General features: G+C 38.6%; 1 protein-coding gene across 2 annotated transcripts in view; it reads right to left on the bottom strand.

Annotated features, from left to right (window-relative positions):
• Window positions 1-12,461: 12,461 nt before the first annotated feature.
• FGL1 (fibrinogen like 1) overlaps window positions 12,462-16,993 on the bottom strand; it is a 45,475-nt gene continuing 40,943 nt past the window's right edge. For both annotated transcript variants that reach the window (XM_025393875.1, XM_025393876.1), the window contains exons 8-9: window positions 16,628-16,815; window positions 12,462-12,823 (exon numbers count right to left, since the gene is read on the bottom strand). In XM_025393875.1, coding sequence (XP_025249660.1) covers window positions 12,664-12,823; window positions 16,628-16,815 — 348 coding nt within the window. In that variant the 3' untranslated portion in view covers window positions 12,462-12,663. The remainder of the gene's footprint in view (window positions 12,824-16,627; window positions 16,816-16,993) is intronic.

The following is a 16,993-nucleotide window of genomic DNA, read 5'->3' on the forward strand; positions in this document are numbered from 1 at the left end:
CACATCTATAATTAGAAAGGCCTAGAAACTGAAAGTAGGGCCAACACCGCCGGAGTTAAGGAGACAATACCCTGTGTCATTTTCTCCCGAGGCTCAGTCAGCTTGCTATGATGGAATATTTCATTCGCTCTTATCCTCTTCAAAAGGTTGAAGCTTGTCTTGGACTTGCCAACCAAGCAGCATAGTTTTTACCGGGCGTATGTGCTTTTTAAGGCAGTGTTTTGAATGAAGTGCTGACATTTATTAGAACACAGGACATAGTCTTGGGTTTACAATGCTTGTTAATTGTTCTGAGTCAAGAGACCAAGAAATTCCATTACCAGAAATACCTGTCATCTCAAAAATGCAGTTTTTTTTGTTTGTTTGTTTTTTGTTTTTTGTTTTTTTGTTTTTTTGAGACAGGGTCTCACTCTCTTGCCCAGGCTGGCATGCAGTGGCACAATCAGAGCTCGCTGCAGCCTCAAACTACTGGGCTCAAGTGATCCTCCTTCTTTCACCTCTCAAGTACTCTCAGGACTATAAATGCACACCACCATATCCAGCTAATTTTTGTTATTGTTTTTGTAGAGATGGGGTTCTTGCTTTGTTGGCCAGGCTGGCGTCAAACTCCTTGCCTCAAGCTGTCCTCCCGCCTTGGCCTCCTAAAGCACTGGGATTACAGGTGTGAACCACCACGCCTGGACAGAAATTTTCTTGAGCTATAAAATGAAGAAGTCTAACCTTCTTTTAGGGATTGAAAGGTTTTCTTTTTCATAAACTGTAAAGTGTTATGTGGAATCAAAATACATAAAATAGGCTGGGCGCGGTGGCTCATGCCTGTAATTGCAGCACTTCGGGTGGATCACCTGAGGTCAGGCGTATGAGACCAGCCTGACCAATATGGTGAAACCCTGTCTCTCCTAAAATTACAAAAATTACCCAGGCGTGGTGGTGTGCGCCTGTAGCCCCAACTACTTGGGAGGCTGAGAGGAGAATTGCTTGAACCTGGGAGGTGGAGGTTGCACTGAGCCAAGATCGTGCCACTGCACTCCACCTTGGGGAACAGAGCAAGACTCCATCTCAAACAAACAAACAAACAACAACAACAACAAGAAACAACATAAAATAGGTTAAAAACTGAGCTGTGCTGAATAAAAGGAAAAAGGGAAAGATTTTCCTTGACTTTGTAATGACCCTGAGGAATGTTGTCAGAATCTAAGGCTCCCCTGAGCCCGCTGGACCATATCATATCTAAACCAATTTTTAATACCTAATTTTTGAGTATTATAAATACCAGTAACGTTAAGAACCCACACTGCTGGGCTCTTCTAGAAGACATAGTTTACCCAGACTGATAATTTATTTCATATGCTCTCTCCTCTGGAAAACGTCTTCTGACCATCTCCTCTCGTCTTACAAGTTCAACTACTGATGAAAGTCACACAGCACTGCAATTTACCATTTCAAATTCCTTTGTTATCTTCTCTATCATCATCATCATAGCAAATATTTATGAAATACTTATGTGCCAAGCATGGTATTACCTCATTTAATCCTCTCAACACTACCATGGGATAGTTATAATAATATTCATATTTTAGAGATGAGAATATTCAACACAGAGATGTGAAAGAATTGGTCACCTAAGAAATGGCAAAGACAAAAGGTAAACCCCAAACAGCTTGACTCAGATCTTCTTGGGCAATAGCAAAACCCAAGATCATGTTGTTTATCACTCAGTGTAGAGGAACTGCTTATGTGTTTACTTGTCTTTCTCCAAAACCAGACCTGCCAGTGTCCTGAGAGCAGGAACTCGATTACGCTCATGGCTGCATCACTGGGACCTCACACAGCATCTAACACATGGTAGTTTTTTTTCCCCCACCATAGGCTTTGGGGGAACAGGTGGTGTTTGGTTACATGAGTAAGCTCTTTAGTGTTGATTTGTGAGATTTTGGCACACCCATCACCCAGGCAGTATACACTATATCCAATGTGTAGTCTTTTATTCCTCACTTCCCCTCCTACCCTTTCTCCCAAGTCCGCAAAGTCCATTGTATCATTCTTATGCCTTTGCATCCTCATACCTTAGCTCCCAGTTATGAGTGAGAACATACCGTGTTTGGTTTTCCATTGCTGAGTTACTTCACTTAGACTAATGGTCTCCATTCCCATCCAGGTTGCTGCAAATGCCATTATTTCATTCCTTTTTATAGCTGAATAGTATTCCATGGTATACATATACCACAATTTCTTTATCCACTCACTGATAGCAATCATACTACTGGGATTGATAGTAGGTATGCGGATTAACACTGGGTATCTACCCAGAGGAAAAGAAGTCATCATATGAAAACCATACTTGCCCACAGAGTAGTTCTTAATAATTGTTACATTATCAAACTGGCAGCACGTTTCCTTTAAAGGATAAAACAATTTGCCTGTGGTCATTCAAAAGAGTAAAATATTAAATACATTAGAGTTATGGTTGAATAAAGTTTAAAATGATGAAAAATTTTTAAAAATTATTTCTAATAGAAAACACTAATCTTTGAACATTTGGGATGAGGCTACTTAGGTGGCCAAGCCTAAATTCTTATTCTGCTCAAGAAAGTCAAATTGACACAACTTTTGGGAAAGAAATTAAGCAATTGCACTTCTGCAAGTTTATCTTATAAATCAGAAAACAAAACACATAAAATTATTGTGTAGAAATATATTTATTACAACATTGTTATAACAAACAATTGGAAATAGCCTAAATATTTAAAAAATAATTAAAAAATTTTTGATTGGTCAACAATGAGAAGAAGAACCTTATGATAATGTTTTATAGAAACTTCGCAATTATGTATGAAAATATATTTTAACAACTTGCAGACATAGTTAAATCACAGTACTATATTAAGTAAAAGAAGGACAATGTAATCCTAAATTATATAGGATTAAATGTATTTAATGTACATATTAAATACATTTCCCCAACTGTTGTTAGCAAAGCAAAAGAAAAAAAAACAAAGAATAATGCCCAAAGGGTAACTTAGGTTAGCTCTGGTTGATGAATAGTGTTTGTTTTTTCCCCCTTAAACATTTCTGCATTTTAAATTTTTCTACGAGAATATATTACGATCAGATGAAAAATAAACTATGTGGTTATTTTTTTAAGTGTTATTAAAGAGCAGCCATCTGGTATCACAAGATCAGTTAGGTTAGATTTAGGAAACTCATATGAAATAAAAAAACCTTTAGAGGAGCAAACTTGGTTGTTTAATTCCTAGAGTCAAATTGCACCACTGTGTGTCGCATAGTGTATCACGTACACACAATCAGTTCCCCAGGTATCAGGAGGTAAGAAGATGCATTTACTGAAGTAAGAATTGATATGATGTCCATGTTACTCCTATTTTATTCTACAGTTGTTTCTCCTAATATTGAAAGTTGTTGGCCGGGCGCGGGGGCTCACACCTGTAATCCCAGCACTTTGGGAGGCCGAGGAGGGCAGATCACTTGAGGTCAGGAGTTCAAGACCAGCCTGGCCAATGTGGTGAAACCACATCTCTACTAAAAATACAAAAAATTAGCCAGGGAACGTGGCGTGTGCCTGTAGTCCCAGCTACTCAGGAGGCTGAGACAGGAGAATCACTTGAACCCAGGAAGAGGAGGTTGCAGTGAGCTGAGATCATGCCACTGCACTACAGCCTGCACAAGAGAACAAGACTCTGCCTCAAAAAACAAACGAAAAAAATTTTTGAATTTGGATGGTGAGGTAAATATCTGGGGTCATGAACATATTAAATGCATAATTATTGCTTATAATTTCATTTATCTCTCTTCAGTCAGATTCAATATGTCCCACTATGTTGTTAGACACAGTGCTAGATGCTTTTTCACTGTATCTCTTAATTCAACTCACATAACAACTTTTTCAAGTCAGTTTTAGTGTCCACACTTGACAAATGAGGAAATTAACTTTCGGAGAAGTGACGATTCCAAATTCAAGTTGTTTCTTGGGCTATGAATGCTGATCTTCAGCACCTGACAATCTTTTAATAGTATCAGAAGTAGACCATTTATCCTATTAGAAAACTAAAAAGCAACAAACAAATTTATTTTAAAAATTTTTAAATGATAAAAATTAATAATAAAAACAATTCTCATGTTTAAAGTTGGAATAGTCTCTAGGGCTTAGTAACTGGAAAAACAATAATTGAATCTGCATCTAAAATTATTTTCTCATAGCCAGATGTGGTGCCACACACCTGTAGTCCCAGCTACTCAGGAGGCTGAGGTGGGAGGGTCACTGAAGCCCAGGACTTTGAGGCTGCAGTGAGCTATGAGTGTGCCACTGCACTCCAACCTGGGCAACAAAGCAAGACCCTGTCTCTAAATAAATAAATAAAATTATTGTTTCCTATTTGTTTTTTATTTCTATCATAGCAGTTCCTTCTATAGTGTTTGATGATTGGCACATACTGTAATGTGTGAACAAACAGCATAGTCTTATGGCACAATGTGTGCCCAGCATAGAATTCTTCTAGTTTGTGTTCAAACCCACATAAAAAGAAATGAATACAGATAAGCCATGCATGCACAACCAGAAACTTATAATCTCACTAACCCATAGCCATTAGGCGTTCTCAAAACCAGGTTGGTACATGTGTGAATGTGTGTGTGTCTGTACATTTTAAGGAACATGTGTGTGATGAGGTTAGAAGCCACCATTCAAAAATCTCTTCTGAAAGACATGCATGCAGCCAACAAATATATGAACAAATCCTCAATATCACTAATCATCAGAGAAATGCAAATCAAAATCACCATAGATATCACCTGACATCAGTCAGGATGGCTATTGTTAAAAAGATTTGAAGAAACAAATGTTCATTATATCAAAAAGATAACTGCATACATATGGTTATCACAGCACAATGCGTAATTGCAAAGATATGGAACCAAGTTAAGTGCCCATCAATTGATGAGTAGATAAAGAAAATGTGGCATATATACACTGTGGAATATTGCCCATACTACTCGGCCATAAAACAGAAAGAAATAATGTCTTTTATGGCAACTTGGATGGAGCTGGAGGCTATTATTCTAAGTGAAGTAACTCAGGAATGGAAAACCAAATACCACATGCTCTTGGTTATAAGTAGGAGCTAGGCTATAAGTAGGCAAAAGGACGTAGAGTGATGTAATGGCCTTTGGAGGCTCAGAAGTGGGGAGAGTGGAAGGCGATTGAGGGATATTGGGTACAATGTACACTACTCGGGCGATAGGTGTACTAAAACTCAGAATTCACCACTACACAATTCATCCATGCAACCAAAAACCACTTGTACCCCAAAAGCTATTGCATTACACATTGTGTGTGTGTGTGTGTGTGTGTGTGTGTCTGTGTGTGTGTGGTGTGTGTTTATAAAACACAACAGATGTTGACGAGGTTTTGGAGAAAAGGGAGCACTTACACAATTTTGTTAGGAATGTCAGTTCATCTACTGTGGATAACAGTAAGTGGTTTACAGATTTATTTCTTTTCCTTTTTTTTTTTTTTTTTTTGAGACAGAGTCTTACTCTTGCCCAGACTGGAGTGCAGTGGCATGATCTCGGTTCACTGCAACCTCTGCCTCCTGGGTTCAAGCAACTATCCTGCCACAGCCTCCTGAGTAGCTGAGACGACAGGTGTGCGCTACCACACCCGGCTAACTTTTGTATTTTAGTAGTAACAGGGTTTCACCATGTTGGCCAGGCTGGTTTTGAACTCCTGACCTCAGGTGATCCACTCGCCTCGGCCTCCCAAAGTGCTGAGATTACAGGTGTGAGTCACCGTGCCTGGCTTACAGTTTGGAGATTTCTTAAAGAACTTGAAATATAACTACCATTCAACCCAGCAATCCCACTACTGGGTATATATCCAAAGGAAAATAAATCATTCTACAAAAAAGACACATGCACTCATATATTAATCACAGCACTGTTCACAATAGCAAAGGTATGGAACCCACCTGGATGACCATCAATGATAGACGGGATAAAGAAAATTGGTGCATGTACACTATGGAATACTACACAGCCATTAAAAGGAATGAAATTATGTCATTTGCAGCAATGTGGATGCAGCTGAAGGCCATTGTCCTAAGCAAATTTAAGCAGGAATGGAAAACCAAACACCAGGTATCCTCACTTATAAGTGGGAGCTACACACATTGAATACATATGGACATAAAGATGGCAACGATAGACGGTGCGTACTACTAGAGGAGGGAAGGTTGGAAAACTACCTATTAGGTAGTCTTCTCACTACTTGCGCAGTGGGATCATTCATACACCAACCCTCAGTGACATGCAATTTACTCGTGTAACAAACCTGCACATGTACCACCAGAAGCTAAAATAAAAGTTGAAAAAAAGTCTCTTTGGAACCCCTTACAAGAGAATGAATGAAAGACGAAAGAATATTTAGCCTTTTTCTGATAAGCCAGGTAAATCGATTTTGACATGATTTTACAATAGCAGTCCCTGTTTGTAGTGACATCTGGGGCTTACAATAGCTCAGTGTTGCTCTGTAAATGGCATTTTATAAAGCAAACATCTCCCCTATGGGGTGTAAGTTCTTCAAAGGCAAACCATGTTTATGTATGCTATATTTGCAACACTTAGCACGGTGTTTGATAAATGGTTTTTTTTTTTAACTGTTGGACCAGATTATTTTCTTTTTTTTTTTTTTTGAGACGGAGTTTCACTCCTGTCGCCCAGGCTGGAGTGCAATGGTGGCTCGGCTCACTGCAACCTCCACCTTCCAGATGCAAGTGATTCTCCTGCCTCAGCCTCCCAAGCAGCTGGGATTATAGGCACCCGCCACCACGCCCAGCTAATTTATGTATTTTTAGTAGAGATAGGATTTTGCCATGTTGGCCAGGCTGGTTTCGAACTTCTGACCTCAGGTGATCTGCCTGCATCGGCCTCCCAAAATGCTGGGATTACGGGCGTGAGCCACTGTGTCCAGCCTGGATATATTTTTTAAAAAAGAAAAGTATATCTACTTTTTTAAAAACATTAATTCACTCAATAGTCACATGTAAACAGACATATACTATCTATGCACATTGTAGGCACACTATATAAAGGTTGGATGAAAATTCTTTGGCATTACTGTTCAAATAAAAATATAAGGTAAGCTGGCAATGAGAGCAATACATGTAATTTTAAAATTTCTTTTTTTTTTTTTTTTTTTTGAGGCCGTCTTGCTCTGTCATTCACGCTGGTGTGCAGCGGTGCAGTCTCAGCTCATTGCAGCCTCCACCTCCCAGGTTCAAGCAATTCTCGTGCCTCTGGCTCCAGAGTTACAGGTGTGTGCCACCACACCCGGGTAATTTTTGTGTTTTTGGTACAGACGGGGTTTCACCATGTTGGCCAGGCTGGTCTCAAGCTCCTGACCTCAAGTGATCCGGCCACTTCAGCCTCCCAAAGTGTTGAGATTACAGGTGTGAGCCACGATGTCTGGCCAATATATATAATTTTAACATGTCTAATAATGACTTTTTAAAAGTACAAATACAGAGGCCTAATTAATTTTAGTAATATATTTTATTTAGCTTCATCCATCCAAAGTATTATTTAACAATGTAATCAACCTAAAAATTATTCTTATTTTTGGAGGTATTTTCTCTTTTTCTGGGATACTATGTCTTCAAAATCCATTGTGTATTTTATACTTATAGCTCATCTGAATAAGGACTAGCCTTATTTCAAGTAAGCAGGAGCCACATGAGACTGGGGACTGCCGTATTCACAGCGCAGCTTGATAGCAGTTTAGCTTCAGGATTTTTGTTTTTGTTTTTGAAATGAACTAAATTGCCAAACCTACGTGTAATATACCTGATAGACTCATATCCTTAATGTCATTTGATTTGTTTCTTCAGGACCAACAACCTATTTTATTCACTTTGCCTATATAAAAAGTATTATTATTAAATATGTACTATGCACAAATGACAAAACATTTCACAGCATCAAATGGTAGGAAATATAAAAAGGAGTGTCCTTTCATTACATCTCCAAGCCCTGAGGTGACCACTATCACGTATACATGCAGATTTTTTCCACGTATATATGAGACATGTATATCTTTTTAAAGTATCAATGAGGACATAACTTAGTTTTCACAGTCCTGATAAAACACTTGATAAAACTTTGCTATATGCATAAGATTATATAGGATATTTTCATGTGTCAATTCTTCTTCTTCTTTGTTTTTTGAGATAGAGTCTCTCTGTCGCCCAGGTTGGAGTGCAATGGGACAATCTCATCTCCCTGCAACCTCCATCAAGCGATTCTCCTGCCTGAGCCCCCTGAGCAGCTGGGATTACAAGCGTGTGCCATCACGCCCGGCTAATTTTTGTACTTTTAGTAGAGACGGAGTTTCACCATGTTGGCCAGGCTGGTTTCAAACTCCTGACCTCAGGTGATAAGGACACCTCGGCCTCCCAAAGTGCTGCGATTACAGGCGTGAGCCACCGCGCCCAACCCTTGTAAATTCTTTACTAGCAATTAGGAAAGAAAAAGAAAAAGTAAATACGTGGGATCTTGAATTTGATGCTATTTTTAGACATTGATTTTGTAGGTTCCAATATTTTGATATTCATAGAAATAACCAGCGGCCATAAGTTCTGTAATATCAAATGAAGTAGCACTGTTCTATGGACTATACACTTTACATTCATTTTATGCTTTGTTTCTTTTTTTTTTTTTTCTTTTTTTTTTGAGACGGAGTCTCGCTCTGTCACCCAGGCTGGAGTGCAGTGGCGCGATTCGGCTCACTCCCGGGTTCCCACCATTCTCCTGCCTCAGCCTCCTGAGTAGCTGGGACCACAGGCGACCACCACCTCGCCCGGCTAATTTTTTGTATTTTTAGTAGAAACGGGGTTTCACCGTGTTAGCCAGGATGGTCTCGATCTCCTGACCTCGTGATCCGCCTGCCTTGGCCTCCCAAAGTACTGGGATTACAGGCGTGAGCTACCGCGCTTAGCCATGTGGTTTGATTTTTTACTTATTTCCTCAATCAGGCAGTCAAAGAACATTCGAGATCCTGTCATGTGTCAGACACTGTGCGGAGAGATGGAGATAAAACTGTCAACAAGATGAATGCAGCCTCTAAAATAAAGAGTTTGTAATCCAGTGGATTCTCTGTTCATGCAAGGCTTCTCGCATTTCCTCTACATTTTGCTCTATCAAAAAATATATATATATATTTCAAAACACTCATAAGTTTGTTAACCTTAAAGTGGAATCAGCTGATACAAAATAAAAGCATTTTGCATTTCAAAAAGTGATAAAGCCTAATAAATAACTCACTAATGGTGAAATTTTGGAGACATTTATTTTAGACTGGAGTCTTCCTAATTCAGAAAAAGTCAGTCCAGATTCTCTATTTTACATCCAAACTCCTCAAATGACCTATCTACATTCTGTCTCTTTTTTTTTTTTGGAGGAGGAGTCTCACTCTGTCGCCCAGGCTGGAGTGTAGTTGCGCAGTCTTGGCTCCCTGAAACCTCCACTTTCCCAGTTCAAGCAATTCTTCTGCCTCAGCCTCCCGAGTAGCTGGGACTACAGGTATGTGTCATGATGCCCAGCTAATTTTTGTATTTTTAGTGGAGATAGGGTTTCACCACATTGGCCAGGCTGGTCTCCAACTCCTGACCTCAGGTGATCCGCCCACCTTCGTTTCCGAAAGTGTCGGGATTACAAGCATGAGCCACTGCGCCAGGCCCTAATCTATTCTCTCTAACTGTTTTTATTTCCTGGCCTAGAGCTCCCTACCATTCCACTGAAATGGATTTAAGAACACAAATAACGTTATCAGTAACTCCAATGATCTTTCATTAGAACTTCTCTTCCATTATTTTATGGCATTTTAAATTTTTAAAATCACTCCTTCTGCATTGAAAAACTATTATACTGAGGTTCGACACCATAATTTGTTTAGCTCCCCTCCCACTTCTCTGTGGAATCATTTTTTTTTTTTCTCCTTTAAAAGCTTTTCTTCTTTTGATCTCATAATTGTGTGAGTTCTTCAGGCTACTACTTGAGCAATTAAGCCCATATTTAAAATTGTCACTGATGATCCATTATTTATAGCTTACCAACATGTGTTCTATGGAACACTGTTCTCACAAGACCACACTGAAAAACAATCAAGAACCCTGGCAAACATTTCTCCTTTGCCTGCACATTCTATAGACATCATAAAAATAAATCTTCTTTTTCCTGATCATACTTTCAGTCGGAGTGAACATATGATACAATTCCGACCAACACAGCATAAACTGAAGTCTGTTGACCCTTCGCTTTTCTTACTGCTTTTAACGTGAACTCCAAGCAGGAACTGCAGTAGGTAATTTGCAATTTTGAAGGATGAGCTAAATGAATTGCAGCATCAGACTGCACGCTGCCCTGAACATAGGACAGCAACTGCTTACCTCCTGAGTTCTCACTACGTAAGATGAATAAATCCTTATTTGTTTGGACTTCCATCATCAGGCGATTTACACCTTGCAGCAGCGCACACTCTTAATTAGATATAAAAATGGTACGACCGTATGTCCTTCTTGGAACTTCAGAATGCGCATTAGAAAATTAGAGAACTGCGAAATTCCCAAGAGAAGAAACCTGTGGAATTCTGTTGAGTACGTCATCTCCTAAATTTATTCGATCAAGCAGACCTTTTCTTTTTTCTGTACTAAACTCCCAATGTCTCACAGAACTACGGCTCTCTAACTTTTTGCTTTTCCAAGTGTAATTTGTAGACCAGCAGTATCTGCATCATCTGGAACCTTGTTAGAAAAGCCAAATATTAGGCTGCATCCTGGAATTGGAGTTACATTTTAACAAGATCTTCGGTTGATTTGTATGATATTAAATCTGAGAAGTGCTGCGTGGGAAACGCTGATTTAGAGAATGAAGGACAATTAACCTTAATATCCTTATGTGGCCTATGATTTCAAAGGCATCTGGATCACAAATGCCTGCTTCACAAATCATCACACCTAGTTCTTATTGAACGCTCACTCTGTGCGAGGCATTATGCTAAGTGTTACACTTTTATAATTCTCAAAGCAACCCTATGAGGCAGGTACTATTGTAATCGCTATCTTGTAGATGAGATAGCTAAGGCTCAGAGAAGTCAAGTTGCCTACCCAAGGTCACATAGCTATTAAGTGGCAGAATCCTTGGCTTAAGGATTTAAGGATCACTTAACTATATTGGCTGTCTAACCTTTTGTTGCCAAGCACTTTCCTGCTCTGTGTACTTTACACACGTGATTCCCTCCGCCTGCAATATCTCCCCACGTACACCTTGTTAAAAGGTCTCAGCTCAAAAAGTCAGTTTTTCCGGGAAGCTTTTCTGATCTCCTACCCTAAAGCCAGGTCAGATCCTCCTGGTATACATTTCCCAGGCACATACCTTTACTTCATACGTATCAACTTTTAAAATTATGTATATTTTGTGATTCTATGATTAGTGTATTTACCAAAAAACTAAGCTCTGTGTGGACTTGAACTCTCTGTGCTTGACACGTAGTTGGCACACAAATATTTTTTAGACTATCTTTTTTTTTTTTCCCTGAGATGACGTCTCACTTTGTTGGCCAGGTTGGAGTGTAGTGGCACGATCTCAGCTCACTACAACCTCTGCTTCCGAGGTTCAAGCGTTCTGCTGCCTCAGCCTCCCGAGTAGCTGGTATTACAGGCTCACACCACTACACCCAGCAAATTTTTGTATTTTTAGTAGAAACGGGATTTCATCACATTGGCCAGGCTGGTCTCAAACTCCTGGCCTCAAGTGATCCGCCTGCCTCAGCCTCCCCGAGTGCTGGGATTACAGGCGTGAGCCACCGTGCCTGGCCTTTTGGAGTATCTTTTACTCTCATTTGAAATGTTCTCTCCCTACTCTGCACCAATCCAAGTTCTATCCAGAAGAAGCTATAGGATGGTGGCAAAACATTTGATTTCGCATCAGAAGACTTGAATTTGAGGTCTTGTTCCCCTACTTTGTAACTTTGAGCAGTCACAAAAACTCAGACCCACTAATTCTCAGCTCTGTTAAATGGAGATGATAATAACCTCACAGGATTGGCGTAAGAATTAAAATGAGCCCTGTGAGAGAAGGGTATAACCTACATAAACTTCCTAAAAATACAAGTAGCGTTTTGTAGTGATTAAGATCCCGGGTTGTGCTTAAAAGTTTCCACTCTGTAATCCAAAACCTGAGTTCAAATCCCAACTCATAGTATTAACGGTCTCTGCAGCTGATTCGGCAATCCATTATCTGCTGGATTTTGTCATGTGTTTTGCCAATTGCATTCAGAATTTATTATGCATTTATGCTTATATATCCTAAGTCATGGTATATAATCTATGCTTTTTGTGTTTTGTCTGACATAAGCTCGTATCAGAGCCTTTTGCACACAGGGATTCAATAAATATTAACACAATCTACGTTTATTTGGTGAATATAGCATATCTGCTGTACTGAAAGTACATTAAGTAACAAAGGCAAGTGAGAAGAATGAAAAGCAGTACTCACAACAGTTATCATGATTGCGCATGGTATGTTCGGAATGAGTATTTTTCAAATCACTTTATACAAAGCTGAATTGCAGAAATGAAAGCCCAACAGCAACAATTAAATGACATTTGGAATAAAATCATTTGGCCTAATTTTCATAACCACAGATTTCAGAGAATACCACCACCCATGCCAGGTGTACCAGACAATCCCATTGTCTGTTTTAGCCGTGTAGGGGCCGCTGTAGTACAAACCATTCAGGTTTGCAGAGTGACACCTAGTGGAAGGAGGGGAGAGAAAAAAAAAGAAAACAACAATCAGACTGGAAAAATATTGTTCAGAAACTCTTTTATTTTGCTAGCAAATATCCAAAACTTTTGAACTACGAATTCTGCCATTTTTCAGACAAGTAAATGTTTACTAGTTTCCAAAAGCTGAGAAATGTCTACAATAGATGGATATTGTGTTTTATTTTTTATTTTTTAGTTTTTTTAAATAATAGAGACAGGAGCTCTCTATGTTGCCCCGACTGGTCTCGAACTCCTGAGCTCGAGCAATCCTCCTGCCTCAGCCTTCCAAAATGCTGGGATAACAGGTGTGAGCCACCATGCCTGGACTCAGAGATGGGTATTTTAAACTGGTGAGTTTTACTGCCATAACAAATCTGAAAAAACAACCCAGGCCACTCATAGTGCATTGAAAAATAAGCATTTCAATTTTTGATTGCCTTTAAATGAAAAATTAAAACAAGCCAACAAAAACCAATCCTTGTAACCTCCAGCCTTACGACCTCCTGACTCAGAACAGTGTTAATCTCATACTTAACAAGAGCTAAGGTGAGTGTCAGCAAACTAAGGCACAGGCAAGGTGCTCTACGGCTGGCTTTCCTGGATAATTTGCACTCACACGTTCGTTCATCTGCTGCTAAGACTTAGCTTTCGTAATTCAAACTCCCTCCCTCTTCTTCTTTAAATTGCCAGCATATCAATTATTTTAATCTCAAGGGTAAGCAAACAAAACCTAAACCACCATTTAAAGTTTTCCCACCCATCAACCAATAATCATTTCTTCCTAGTTGCTGAGTTAATTTTTTACATGCATTGCACCAATCTAGATAAGCTGGTTAGGTTATCGACAATATAAAAATGTTTCTTTCCTCTTTTGGAGTCTGTAAATCTTGTCCTTGATATGTATAATTTACATGTAAGAGTGTGCAATAAGTTTGTGTGCGTTATTATGAAATTAATTAACGTATACTTCTTTATTGATACAATTAATGAAAAGATGTCAGAATTAGGATAGAAGGAGAACATTCACAAGAGATAGTTCTGAACATCTATGGAAAAACCCAAATTATTGAATCCAAAAAGCACATAATCTACCCATAAAGGCTGAGTGGCTGGCTTGAATCACTTATCAGCCTAACGATCCAGTCCTACTGAGCATTCTCGAAGTCCTCCTAATTTAAATGGACGTAATTAATTGAAAATACGTATGTTAAGTCTGCACATGTCAAAGCCTACTGTGTTTTTAAAACATCATGGAAAGTAATGTTGCAAAAGAAAATACTGTAAATTGAGTCTCCAGAATATATATATTGGCATATATTTGTCTATCTAGAGATATCTGCTAACTGTATTTTTATATTTGGTCTATGATTTGAATCCCATTAGGAAACTAACTGTGATCAACATAAGAAACCTTCACTATTCTGAGACCAGTTTTCCAGCATCCTTTAATTTTTAGAACAGCCTGGATTTGAAACTAGATTGGGGGATGATTGGGGTTCCCTTGGTGAAGAAGTGGCTGTGAGCACTCATGTGAAATGCTACGTTAACAAAGACAAGACATCAACACACAGTGATTAGTTTGCTATATGGAAAAAGAACATCTTATAGGTGGGTCGTATTTATGAAGTGCCAACATTTCATGTAAATTAGAAGAACTATGGAACAGAAGAAAAGCAAGAATAAAAAGGAAGAAAAGATGATAGTCAAACTCACTAATAGTAGGCATAGTAAAAGTAGCACCAAGTTTCTAGAACTATCTACTTTCTCTTTCTTAATGCCTACTGATTTTCCAATTGCACAGCCTTATCAACTCCTTTGATTCCAAGGATAACGCAGTCTCCTTGGGTGGCTCCAGCCAATGAATTGCCTTTCTTTGTTCTCCCTGAACCCATATCTTTAAAGTCAGGTAAATCATTCCTTTGCCCACGTTAGTATGTATGGTAGTTTTCATTCAGATGCCTGAGAAGCCAGTCAGCTGGATAAAGTACATGGGTTTGATCCCATGATACTATTAGTAATTATTTCTGCATATGGAATTCTTTTCAAAATCAAACATTGTTGACGCTGCAGACAACTTCATGAATTACACGTAAGTTTTATGTCATGGTAACTTAGAAGGACAAGGGGGAAAGAAAGGAAGAGTAGGAACAGGTGAAGAAGATGATTTTTAAAATAACAGGAAAACCACTAAGGAAAAGACTATCATCACCTCCAATTTGCAAAGCAAGAGAGAGAAATTGGTTTCTCTCCTTCACACTGCTGGAAATACTCCAGTTCCTTTACAAATGATCAAATATTAAATGGACTCAAATGTTTTTTAAAAAAGCAAAATACAGAAAAAAAATGACTGTTTTTACAACCGCAGTAGTACTCCCTTATCTGTAGGGAATACATTCCAAGACCCCTAGCGGATGCCTGAAACTACGGATAATACCAAATTCTATATACCGATACTATGCTTTTTCAGTCTGATAACTGAAACAGCTACAAAGTGACTAACGAGCAGATAAAGAAAATAAAATTTACTAAACTGAAGGACATCATATAGATTGAAAAGAACCACTGAGTACCCATTGTAGTAAATGAAAAGAAGACCGCAACAGTGTATGTCACTGTAAAATTTCAGAACACTAGGGGGAAAAATCTTGTGGGTGTAGTAAGGGAAAAAAAAATCTACAGTAGTTCTCTGTTTTTTCCTGTAATATACATACCTATGATAAAGTTAATTTATAAATTAGGCACAGTAAGAGATTAACAATAACTAATAATAAAATATTATGATTATATAACAATATGTCAGCATTACAGCTCTTGGGCTTTGGGACCATTATTAAATCAAATAAACATGATTCGAACACAAGCACTCTGAAATCGCAACACTGGATCTGATAACTGAGACTGCTACTAAGTGTCTCGGGCAGGGAGGCCTTTCAGTGTGGAGACGCCAGACAAAGGGGTGACCCACCTCCTGGGCAGAATGAATCCAATGGTGTGAATCTCTGCTCAGAATAATGTGCGATTTAAAACTTATGAATTGGGCCGGGTGCACTGGCTCACGCCTGTAATCCCAACACTTTGGGAGGCCAAGGTGGGAGGATCACATGAGGCCAGGAGTTCGAGACCTGCCTGGGCAACATGGCAAAACCCCATCTCTACCAAAAATTGAAAAATTAGCCCATGTACCCCAGAAATATATAAAATATTTTGTATCAGTAAAAAAAGAAGCAAATATGTACAATCAAAAATGGAATGAATTTGCTGCTAAAGTAACACGAATGTATTCAGTCAGAGGGTAGAATTAGGTTTCAGGATTATTGTTAAGGAAATTTTTGTGTTGGGAGAGGCTTGGATTCAATGAATTAATGAAAGCCATAGTGATTGAAAAGTAGTACTCTACAGAAACATTATAGCAATAACAGTGGCTCTTTTGTGTGATATGGTCAGGTGAAGAACTAGTTGGTTATTAGGATGCCAAATATTCTCCTTATGTATAGATGCTCTCTCTTTCTTTGTGTGAATTTGTGGCCTTCTATTTATAACTCATCCATAGTTCAGTTTGCAAATGATCTTTGTAGAAGAAATAATTTATTTCTATGACATTTAAACTTTACTAATGTTCACAATGAACAAATCCTCAAAACTACTTCATTGCTGAAGAATTCTAATGATTACTTAGTAATACTAATATTATAAATAAAGACCAACATTACCATACATATTATATTGATAATTAATGCCCATCAGTGAGATATCATCAACTCCATTACGACTATGCTCATAAGACATCAAACCTGTTAAACCACCAGCCAGACTGATCTTCTTCTGCGCAGTTCCCGTCATAGTTGTCATGATCTCTGTCCCACGTGCTAAATTTCATTCTTTGGTGAGTAGCCCACCACTGCACCTCAGGATGAAAACTCCCCGCAAGGGAATCTCCAGCTGTTCCAGAATATTCCCCAATATTCAGCTCATAGAAATTCTAAAGAAAAAGAGCAATTTCTAAGGTCAGTAGAGTTCCTCTATGACCATTTTAAAATGAAGTTTATTTCATAAACAAAAGAACAGGCTCTATTGTGTATTTTTATTTCCACTGACTCCAGGGTTTTATTGCACATTTTAAGCATTTATTTATGGTTTTACTTATTAGAAAATTGTAG

This window comes from Theropithecus gelada, chromosome 8 (genome assembly GCF_003255815.1).
Source record: "Theropithecus gelada isolate Dixy chromosome 8, Tgel_1.0, whole genome shotgun sequence".
In the NCBI taxonomy this organism is placed as follows: Eukaryota; Metazoa; Chordata; class Mammalia; order Primates; family Cercopithecidae; genus Theropithecus; species Theropithecus gelada.